Consider the following 12,074-nt stretch of genomic DNA (forward strand, 5'->3'; position numbering starts at 1 on the left):
CCTTTCTTGATGAGTATCCATGGCAGAGACGTTATTCGATGTGGAGAGGTTGGTGGTGTGGTAGTGGTGTTGTCGTTGAAATGCGGTTGTGGGGAAGGTGGTTGTGGTTGTTGTTGTGGAGATGGTTGATGCTGGCGTTTGTGGTGGTTGTGAGGGTGGTGTGGTTGGGCGGTAGTGGTTAAGGTGGTTGTTGTGAAGGTGGCTGTTCGTTGTCTGTGGGGATGTTGGCGGTTGACGAGAAGGTGGTGGTGGTGATCATGGTTTTTGTGTTTGGTGGCGCTTTGTGGTGGTAGTAAGGGCGGTTGGTCCAAAATAACAATAGTAAAAGAAAAACACTATCTCAAAGATCACAGCCCTGATCACACGAATAATTCCTTTAGACATCGGTGGGGAAATCTATCTGAACACAGACTTGTCGACATAACTGATCTGAGGACCTATATGGTGCTCTGCCAATTTCCACAGCTGTAACAATATTAAAATGAAGGACTAACACTCGAAATTCACCACACTTTTGATGGTAGTTAATATACTCATCAATTTGTTGTTGATAAAATACAATGTTTACCTTCAAATGATCTTCGTCTTTTTCGGCCCTCAGTCTGCACTGTCACATTCCCAGCCATCTCATGAGAATTCCTTTGCATATTGCACTCATCGTCCAGGAAACCCTGCAAATTCTCATCGTGAGCCTGATTAAATATCGATTCTTGTGAATAACTTTCCACCAATTCATTGCCAATCTCATTTGAATGTCTTCTGCCAGTGTCATCTGAGAGCCCGTGATAAAAATTTGTCTCTTTTTCTCTCATTCTGGGCATGACACTCTGTGGCAGACTACTTTTGACAGTTTCAATTTTCTCTCCATCTTCATTCAAATTTTCCGGCAATTTGTATGCATGCTGCAGTGATTCTGCAGATCCACCCATATCGACTCTTCTGTCTGTACTAAAGGCAGACAAATAACTTTCAGCAGTCGAGTTTTGCAATCCCTCTTCGCAGATGTTCAGATCCACATTTCCTGCAAGTTTCCGCAGACCATGATCCCGTTTACCTGGGACTTTCAATTGGTGATGTTTGGTTCCTAGCTCTTTGAGTCTGCCTGCCTGCTCTTCACAATACATAGATTCCTGGAGAAGCCCTCTTGCTGTATTTAAAGCTTCATCTGAAACAGTAATACTTTTCCCACTTGCTGTACGAAAGGCAACAGCACAACTTTCTTTTCCTAAAGAGTTCATGCTGTCAATGCAGCTACCATTGGAGTTCTCATATGGACTCTGGTTACATCTGTCTTGACAAGAAACAGCATTTGTAATTATCTGCAAGTCCTCAACATTCACAGTTGTTTTGGATGGAAAAAAATGCGAGTCATTTGCCATTTCCTGCATTTTGTCCTCTTGAATGCTACCCACTTGGTTACTATTGAGCATATGCTTCACACTCTGCAGTGAAGATTTTTGAACACAGACTGCTTTCCCACCAGCAGTTGTGAAACAGGAGGTACCATTCTGTTTTACCTCTATAGATGGAAAATGCTCTGGCTTCACAGGAATTGCAGGGTAATTAGCAGGAAGAGGTTTGGAGACATCAATGAAGACATTGCTTTTTGCCAAGTTTGGAGAAATCTCCTTTTTAGATACATCATCAGAGATATATCTTGCAGAATATGGAGCGTCTGTCTGTGGAGCACAGTCCAACAAAACCTCTTGAGGATTTCTTGAACACTGTTCACCAGTGCATTGATTTTTGCACTGCATTGCATCAAGATCACTCTTTTCACATCTATCGCAAACCGGTAATTGTACGACTGAGGCATTTGCCTCCAAAATTGTACTTTTGTCTTTTCCCTCATGTTCAGGAGCATCGCTATCCCCAACAAGCGCTTCACAGATGGTGATAACAGATTGTTGAATAACTGTATTTTCATTTGTAGTAGGTTCATTTCTGCCTTTGTTGTCACCCAATTGTGGTATTGATTCCATGTACAAATGAGGTCCCATTTCGTCTTCACAATAAATATGAGAAAAAGAGTCACTCGCCTTTGTAAATACAGTTTCTGAAACTTTTACCGAATTACCACTAGCTTGAGATAAGGAGGTGGGAAACTTGGCAACAGGCTTTGGAACTAAAAACTTTATTGAACTCGCATCTTTACATCGTGCATCAAAAGTTATACCAACTGAAGGACAATTCACATTAGACAAATGGCCTTTGCTCTGTGGGCAATCTGAAAAAGTGGCCAAGGAATCGACAATTGTTTTCACAGGGCTGAATTTGAATTGACTGTTTGAAGATTCCAACATACTCATGGCTTCTTCAATCTCTTCCATCTGGCTACCTGTGAGTTCTTCTTTGGTGAATGCACTTGACTGATCAATTGCCAAAGTGACAGTATTCTGCTCATTACTTCTTTCAAGAGAGAACTTTAATGGATTTTTATCACTTTCATCTTGCATCGGTTCTTCAAGACCACTCTTCACATCAGCATCATGGCCAAGATCCATCTGATTACAAAGTGGAAGCATTTCATCAATGTTACCAAGTATCTTCCTCGCCTTCTGAAGGCTTGAAAGAGTCATATTGATTGACTTTTTAGATGCAGTTTGGAAACCACTTGGAAACACAGAAGCATTATTCTTAATCAACATTTTATCAAAATACGCAGCACAGAATATGGATCCTTCTTTACTCAATGGCAACTGCATACAATTTTTCTTTTCAGTATCAGGCCTTTGCTTGTGGAAGATATCAAGTGCTGATTGACGAACACCAGGAAAATCCTTGACCAAAGATGGCGGCTTAAATGGCTGAAATCCCTTTGGAAGTTTGTGGCTTTCCAGAGGTGAGCTCCAGATTTTTGGCATTTTATCAGACATAGATAGAAATACACTACCGGCAGGACATCCTGTCGAACTTGGCATCTCATTTGCTAAGGAAATTTTGCTCTCGTCACATGGCACTTTGTTGAATAGATTAGGCCCCTCAAAGTCTTTCATCACATCCTCCATAAAGCTTTGTGCCTTTGTCATTGCTTCAGCAGAAACTGTAATGCACTTTTTGTTTGCAGTTTGAAAACCAGAGTAACAATGCGGTGAAACAAAAGAATGGCCTTCATCAACAGCATTTTCTACCACTTTACTCTTCAAACTGTCATCTACTATGGTCCCAAAATTGTTTGTTAAACTCAGAAGCACACCAGGTTCTTTGCTCTTATGATTCACTTCATCAAGTTTATGATAACAGGCATTTTTTATGCTAGAAATTTGTTTTGTACTTTCATTAAAAGCATCTGGCGGTATTACAATTAGTTTAGCAGATGCAGTCTGGAAATCACTGTAATTTTCAAGGCCAAATTTCTGCTCAACATTCATTTTACACAGTGGTAGAATGGCAGGTGTTTCACTCACTACTGGAGATTTTTCCCTGACGTTAACAGGGTTTAAAACAACAGTTGAAGAATGACAACCTTTTTGGGATTCATCTTCAGTGTTTTCTTGATCATTGTCCACACAACTATCAATGACCTCCAAAAGTGACAAGTCTGACATCTGGTCTGTGTAACTCAACTCCCGAACTGAAGTTTGCTCTTCTACATCAGAAAAACTGGCAGTCTTTTTCACTCTATTTGCTTTTAGCTTGCTTTCAGACTGCGAATCTGATGCATCAACATTGTCCTTGATCATCTCCTCCTCTCCTACGATGTCATTACAGCAATGGTGCCGGTCGCTGTCCACAAAAAGATCATTGGACATCGGTGACTGCCGTTCACATTTTGGCTCACTGAAATGTAATGCATTTGAAGGTCGCACATCTTGCAAGGACACGCGTCGCTTCACAGCCAGCATAGATGGTGGATGGCTGGATTTGGGTGTACTGGAATCTACGATTGCACTACAAGCTTCAGCTGCACGTGGAACCTGCACCACATTTGCAGGCCTCAGTATAGGGCTAATGAAGCAAGAACCAAACGGACTATCTATAGCTCCAGATGCAGTTGTTGGTATATATGATACATTTTTGTCTACTAAAGATTCTGATGATTTGCTTCCTTTTGATGCATCTTCCAAACTTGGAGAAGGCAATGTTTTTTGCTGATCAAGCTTTGCTTCCTTTTCCTTGCAAATGCTTAAAGTAGTGAAACCTGCAAAACATAAAAAGGTAAGATGCATTTGGAAACAGCAAACACAAACTCAAAAAATAGAAAATCAATGCAAGTCCAACACATTCTGCCAAGAAAGTTGGGTTGTTAAAACACCTTCAATATCGTTTCCGTTTTTAAATCTCTGCTCTGGCACAAGTGAAACCAATCATCACATTACCAGTGGTAATAAATAAGAATGGTACTTCAATTAAATGGATGCGTCAAATAATATTTCATCCAGTTTAAGGTTATCAGTGGAATGAAAACTTTGGGAATGAAACAAACTGAAAAAGCAGAAATATTCAATGAAAATGCATTTGCACAAAAGGGAACAAGAACATGAGAGTGTCACAAAAGTGTCACATTAACCAGACTTGGTGACATATGGTTAGAGCATCCGCTCTGAGTCTGGCAGGTTGACGGTTCAATTCAACCTTGGAAAAGACATACTGATTACTTTAAAAACGGTATGTGGTGCTTCCTGACTTGAGACTCAGCATTGGTGATAGAGCACAGATAAAGCCCAAGGGTTGACATCCATGAGAAAGACTAAATTTCTCCTCAATTGCTCCCCTGAATGCAGAGAAGAAAAGTGACGTCCATCATAAAGATGGCGTCACTGGCACCCAGAGTATTTGGGAAGTGACATTACTTAACCCAAGCTCAATCACGTGTTTTGTTTTGTTTTTTCAATACATTATCGAGGCTCGTATAAGAGCTAACACACAGATCATATTGTTGTGAATCTGGAAGCCATGGGCACTCAACATACAAGTCCTATAGAACAGTTTCGGTAAGTATGTGTTTTTAGTTAGGGTCGCCGTCCCTCGTTTAATGGGGGAATAAATGTACATGCGCTGCGAGTTATTTTGATAGTTAGGGTTTTCTTTTATTTTTACATCAACAATAACTACAACAACACGCCTTCACCTCGCTTCCTCACACCGACGCAATTGTCTACGTGCGTGTCAGCACGTATGTGGGCGGAGTTCACGAAGACCTGACGTCTCTCGCCCAATCCGGGGGGGCGTGGACGAGGTGGCCGCAAATCGGTCAAAGGGCACAGAGCAGACTCCAAGAGAAGCGAAGCCTCTTCAGGGGGCGGGGAGTCGAGACGCCCCATCACGCCCCCCCCCCCCGCCGGTCCAATCAATGGCCTTGGCACCCGTTTTGGCCAATGACAGGGCGACGAGCACATTCTGCGTGCCAAAACCAGCCAATGAGGGAAGAGATAGACCACGACACTGAGGTTCGGCTGAGGTAGGGGCAAGGATAAAGGTCCGGCTCCGTTTTTATGGAGGAGGGAAACTTAGGACGCGAGTGGCGATCGCGTTCGCCTGACGCGAGTGGTGATCACGTTCGCCTGACCAAGAGTGGTGATCACGTTCGCCTGACCAAGAGTGGTGATCACGTTCACCTGACCAAGAGTGGTGATTGCGTTCGCCTGACGTGAGTGGTTATCACGTTCGCCTCACACGCGAAAGGTCCCCGGTGGTGGTTCTTCTTTTGGAAAGCCAGTTTTTTGTTTTGCCAGACTTCGCCCTGCCGGTCTCCGTTCGCCGTGAGCCTGGTCGTGTGGACGCCTGGGCTGCCACAGGTCTGAGTCCTGCCACCCCGCCAGCTCAACGTACCCGCACGAGGCGGACAGGTCCGAGTGCAGGCTCTGGTCTTCAGCTCGCCTTTCCCTCTGAGCTGGAGGGCTCAATAAAGGCTGTGGCCACCGGTGTGTGTGTGTGTGTGTGTGTGTGTGTGTGTGTGTGTGTGTGTGTGTGTGTGTGTGTGTGTGTGTGTGTGTGTGTGTGTGTGTGTGTGTGTGTGTGCGCCTGTCTGTAAGTAGGAATTGTACAAGTGCTTTTGGCTAAACATACTTGCATCTCTATAGTCGGATAACTCTGCTTCTTGCGTGCTCCCCCCCCCCCCACCCCATTATAAATAAATACATTTGTTAAATGTATCAGTTCGTTGCTGTGTTTCTTCCATTAGCTTAGCATGGTGCGTGTTGGTGAATTATAAAGCTGTTGCCGCTGTAAAAGTACATTTGGACCGAGAGAACTTTGGCAACCATCCGCTCGGGTTGCGCACAGGTCGAGCCCGCTAACGGCTCGACTCGTACGAGGGCCGTCAAGGGTGTGAATACTCGGTAACTCGCAACGTGGATCTCCAGGTATTTTGAAGATTGGCAAATAACCCTGTACCACGTGGTGGAATTATTGACGATTCACGATCTGGGAAGGGACCCGTACCTGTCGGAGTTTTCCGATAGGTATGATCTAGATTCCGGGTGTTCGATAGAGTCGACCCTATTGCCCCACCTTGGAGTCGAGCTCGTCACCGATACCCGGGTCCGCAACAATATAACAAGGGGAGCAGGAGACAAGAGAAGAGAGGTGGGAGAGGGAAGAACAAAATAGTTGAGAACAAAGACATTAGGAGATCTGTGGAAGGGAGAGGGATGGGGTGGGGTAAACAAGATGGACACTGCAGGGACTTTCACGAAGGAAGACAGGGAATTTTAAGGAGGTGGGTTTGGGGTGGATTAACGGGAGAAGGTAAAAAATCAGGATATTGGATGGAGCAAGATATGAGATGGTGGTGAACAGTAGTTTTGAAGTCCTGGAGGGAGGAGTGGGATTGAAGAGTGTGGGACTTTGTTCCAGAGGTGGGGAAAACGAGGAATGAAAGGGTGAAGGTGAGCAGTAATTCTTGATTTTGGAAGTTTCACCAATCATCGATTGATGAAACAGTTTCAAGAGAAATAATTTTTCAAAGATTTTTGTTCAATCCAATATGGCTGCAAGACCATGTGACCAATTAATTATTTGTGAACGCCCTGATATCTCCAAGGATTGGGGTACATGTGGGTCAAAAATTCCCTCGACATGTCAAGCCGTTCTGGAGAAGAATATTTTTAAAGGTTTGAGAATAAATCCAATATGGCTGCCAAACCATGTGACCTATGACATATTTTGAAAACTTTTTGGCCTCATGGAGAGGTGATCATACCTTCAAAGTTTCGCCTCAATCTGTTCAGTCGTTTCGGAGAGGAAGATTTTTGAAGGTTTATGTTAAAAACAATACGGCTGCCGAACCACATGACCAATGACATCATCAATTTTTTTCCCCAATTACAATTTAGCTCTCGATGACCCTCACAATTTTTTATACTGATTGGATAAAGTGCGTTTATGTCTGCAATTATGACGTCATAACGAAGTCACATATGACATCATCAAAAAAAATCAAACTCGTTTCCGATGGGGAATACTTCACATTTGACAAGTTTCAATTTTTTCCACTAGAAGCACCCGCTCCCTACGGGAGCCATCAAGGGGGTCATGTTATTATATTTATGCCTATTTTACTCCAAGGGGTCCCAGGATTATACACCCAAAAAAAGGTTGCGATCGGTTTAGCCGTTTTTGCGGTACCTGGGAACAGACAGACAGACAGACAGACAGACAGACAGACAGTGAATTATAGTAAGATGGAGCGATTTCGGAGATACAGATGTCCAAAGTTTTTCCTTTTTTCCAACCTGGCTGCCACATCACGTGACCTATGACATAATTATCATAAGAACATTCTAAATGAGAAGTCGCATCCATGTTGAAATTTTCATGTCAATCAGATAACCGGTTGCAGAGAAAACAGAGAAAATTAGCATGGACATACGTACGTAAGTATGGATGGACGGACAACCTGAAGACATAATGCCACCGACAATTTAATCACCAGAGGCATAAAAAGATATTTTAATTTTTTTTTCCAGATTTCTCATTGGTCTTATTATTTGGATTATTTATGTCACAGCACATTGCCCACCAAGAGTGGACCAAAAACATTTTTACCACCCCACCCATGAGATCTGTCACAGGTTATCCAGTTTGGGAATCGTGAGACAGTCATTTTTCAGATGTGTGCACGACAATAAATTTCCCTTCACATCCATGCACAGTGTCAAACCCCTCCATGTCAGTATCCTCCCATCTGATTTCCCCCTCATCACACCGTCTCAGCTTTTCACCCATCCACCCCCTCTTGGCTTCCCCCTTATCCAGCCCCGACACTGTTTCTCCCCTGACCCTGCATCTCTTGATTTCCACCCCCCGCTCCTCCACTTCTCAATTTCTCTCCAGTTCCCATTCCCAGCTTCGCCCCTGCCACGCATCCTCTCCTTGAATCTTTCCATACTGCTGCATGCTAGCAGCAACTCCTCCTCCCCTGTCCCAAAATGTGTACCTCAAATATTTGAGGCCTTTGCTCCAACCTTTCCGGTTCCGGGTTTGGAGCGTCGACAGGTCTCGTTCGGGGATCTCTGCTGACGATCTCAAAGTTAAGTTTCCGGCCATTATCTGTCCCGTTTTACCTGTTTATTCTCTCACTTACATGTTACTGTGTGTTCCTAGTTCGGTTTTGTTTCAAAAATCGTGCTATTTTGTGAGATTTTGTCGACTTTGTCTTACCGGACGCTTGAGGCCTACCCTTGAGGCTTGAGGCCTACCGGTTCCCCTCGGTGTACGATCGTGTTTTGTTTTTTCTCCCCATTACCTTCAATTTCTATCTTCCCCACTTTCCTAACATCCCCATCCCTCCCAACTAATCACTCTATTTCTTATCTTAAATTAAAAAAAAACAAAAAAAACCACGACCTTTCTCCTTCCTCACTCACAACTCCATCCTTCTTCTTTGTCTTCTTCTTCCTCTTCTTCATCTCCTCTTCTTCTTCTACTCCTCCGATTCTTCCTCGATTTTTTTCTACAACACTTCCATGACCTAATCTGTTGAAAACTCTCTCAAACATTAATAATCTATCTATAATTCCAGCAATCTCTGTGTGTGTGTCTGTGTGTCTGTGTGTGTGTCTGTGACCACTGTTTCTCGACAACCACTGGTCCGATCTAATTGAAACTTGCCATGTATATTGCTGGGGACCTGAAGATGTGCCTTTTCAAGGTTTGATATTAATCGGACAAGTGCTTCCCAAGTTATGGCCATTTATTTACCAAACCAATGACAAGACACGTTGCGTGGGTGTGGCCGATGGGAAAGGGAAGCTCAGTCACGTTCCCCATTACGGGTTACAACGTACGGGCTTCCGGAGAGTGATGACTTCGTGTATTCTAATAATTTCTCGATTTCTTATGCGCATTTATAGATAAACACAATGCCCCAAGTTATGATCGTTTTCATATTAGACGGTGCATACATTTCGGTAACATCAGAGTGAGCTGGTGTGCTCCGAACCAGGAAGTAATTTTTTTCTCTCTCTTCTCTTCTCTTTTTGTTTTTCCTTGCGATGACATTGTGAAAAGACAAAATACGTTGGCGCTAATTGAATATTTGGCCATTAAAACTAAATTGCAAATAATCGTAACTGCGAATAATATGCGAACTTCCGGGCCACGCACGTACGGGCACGCGAGAACGAAGAAACGGCCTGTGTGGTTGTTGTTTGTTGCTCGCGGTTTGAATATTTATTTATTTATTTTTTTAATGGGCACGTACTAGTAATAATAATAATAATAATAACGATCTCTTATAATGTTTCATCTTCCTCTTTCACACGTGTGGTACTCTTTAATGTATCATAATGCACTACTCTTCGACTATTTAAACAGACTGCTCTCAAATCGACCTTTCCTTCATACCTTACCTAAAAAAATCCAACTGTTATAGCGTTTCTTCTCTTCATTCTCTGGATTCTCCTATATTGCATCCATCAAGAATTGTGTTAAATCGCATCTCTGACCTAAAACTTTTAAAAACCCCAGTTTGCTATGAATGTTCACTTTCCATCAACCATTCTTTTTTTCCAACTTCAGTGGCAACTCACTGCTCTCACCCCTCACTCTCAAAGCAACCATCCCACTCTTCTCCCTCCAAGCCTCCTTCAAAAACTCCCCCCTCACCTTTCTCCCACCATTCATCCCCCTCACTCATCCTTCTCAAAGTTGCCCCCCCCCTCTTATCCACAAAGCTGCCTCCTTCCACTGCTCTCTCACCTCCATCTCTTCACTCCACCTCCTCACATCCTCAACTGCCTTCTTCTCCCTCTCTTGTCCCCCCTCTCCCCCAGTACCAGAGCCTTTTCTCCTCCTCATCCAGCCTCCTCCCCGAGCGATTCTGCAATCCCCCACACTCTTTCAACAACCCTCCTTACCCACCCCCCTCATCCCTTGTCCTACCCTCCCGCTCCCCTCCCCCACCCATGCCCTGCACCCAAAGCCTACTCCCCTCCCTCTTCATTAAAAGTGTGGACCTCAAATATCCGGGGCCTTCACTCAAACCTTTCAGATCTTTCCATACAGGTTGCCACTGACAAACCAGACATGATCTGCCTAACAGAAACTTTCCTCCCCAAGACGTGTCTGACTCCCAAGTATCTCTCCCTGGTTACTCCCTCCTCCGGTATGACAGACCTGAGCCTCGTCCTGTTGGAGGAGTTGCTCTCTTCCTTACTCTCCATGCACTGCCCTCACTCCCCCACACCTCCAGGAATACCTCTGGCTACGGCTTCCCCTCCACTCCAACCTCATGTTCATATGTGAACAGTACCGTCAACCTAACAGTGATGACTCCATCTACACCTTACTATCTGAAAACATGGACCAACTTCTATCTTCTCATCCAAACTCTCTCTTCCTCATATGTGGCGACTTCAATTGTCATCATGCCAGTTGGCTAGGTGTGGGTACCTCTCTCACCTGTCATGGCACCTCAACAAAAACTTTCTGCGACCCATTGGGACTGACTCAATTGGTCAACTTCCCTACCCGGATCTCAACCAATGGTACTCCATCTCTTCTGGATCTGATTTTGACAAATTTCCCTGACAATATCTGCTGCTCTTCCCCGCTCCAATCGGTTCTTCTGACCCACGTCCTTGTCAAAGTGGACACCTCTCTGGCTATTATCAGAGAACCACCTCACCGCCGTCGAGTCTGGCATTTCACTCAAGCCGACTGGCAAGGTCTCCAAGCAGCCCTCAAGCTTATAGACTGGTCTCCTATCGCTACTTTCTCCAACATCAACTCATCCTCGGAATTCTTTCAAAGAAACTTGCTCTCCCTCATGCACAGATTTATCTCCTCTCGTCTTCAGATGGCCTACCCTTCCTCCCACCCTTGGTTCACTGAAGCTTGTGGTGAGGCAGTTGTCCTGAAACAACTTGCCTTTGCCTCATGGAAAGCAAACCCAACTGAGGGCAATCTCAGTTCCTAGCATAAACCTCGGAACAAGTGTGTATCTACCCTAGGAGAGCCAGAAAACAACATCTTTCTCATCTCAAGTCTGAACTCTCAAACCTCTCTCCCTCCTCAGAATCCTGGTGGCATCTCATCAAATCTGTTTCTGGTGTAAGTTCCCCCTCCATCCCCTCCCTTACCTCAAATGGCTGCACTGCTGATACCGCACATGAAAAAGCTGAATGCCTAAACTCGGTGTTTGCAGATAAATCATGTGTCCAAAATCCATCCCTTTCTCTACCCACCTTACCCAGTCGCATCCAACTGTCCCTGGACTCTGTGTCCTTTTCTCCTGACAAGATGGAGAACTTGCTGTCAAACCTCGACTCAGATTCTGCAACCAGTCCAGACGGCATCAGCCCACGTGACCTCAAAGCCTGCTCTTCTGCTCTTGCTCACCCTCTCTCTGTTCTATTCACCCTCTCATTTGCTCAAGATCATCTGCCATCTGCTTGGAAATCAGCAAACATCACTGCCCTGCACAAAAAAGGTGCAAAAACAGATCCCTGCAACTACAGACCAATCAGCCTTCTCCCAATCATCAGCAAGGTTATGGAATCCATCATCGCTTCAGACATTAAACCCTTCCTCTTCTCAAATGGCTTGATTTCTGATCATCAATTTGGTTTCAGACCAGGTCACTCTCCCCTGGATATGCTGCTTCTGCTCTCCCAACAATGGATGGAAGT

The 12,074-nt window shown here is 44.4% G+C and overlaps 1 protein-coding gene across 7 annotated transcripts in view; it reads right to left on the reverse strand.

Annotated features, from left to right (window-relative positions):
* BRCA2 (BRCA2 DNA repair associated) overlaps window positions 1-12,074 on the reverse strand; it is a 265,664-nt gene that overhangs the window by 116,771 nt on the left and 136,819 nt on the right. For all 7 annotated transcript variants that reach the window (XM_085850729.1, XM_085850730.1, XM_085850728.1 and 4 more), the window contains one exon: window positions 569-4,141. In XM_085850729.1, the coding sequence (XP_085706855.1) occupies window positions 569-4,141 (3,573 nt within the window). The remainder of the gene's footprint in view (window positions 1-568; window positions 4,142-12,074) is intronic.

This window comes from Eptatretus burgeri, chromosome 13, assembly GCF_056783735.1.
Source record: "Eptatretus burgeri isolate ZD-2024b chromosome 13, Ebu_testis_v1, whole genome shotgun sequence".
Lineage (NCBI taxonomy): Eukaryota > Metazoa > Chordata > Myxini > Myxiniformes > Myxinidae > Eptatretus > Eptatretus burgeri.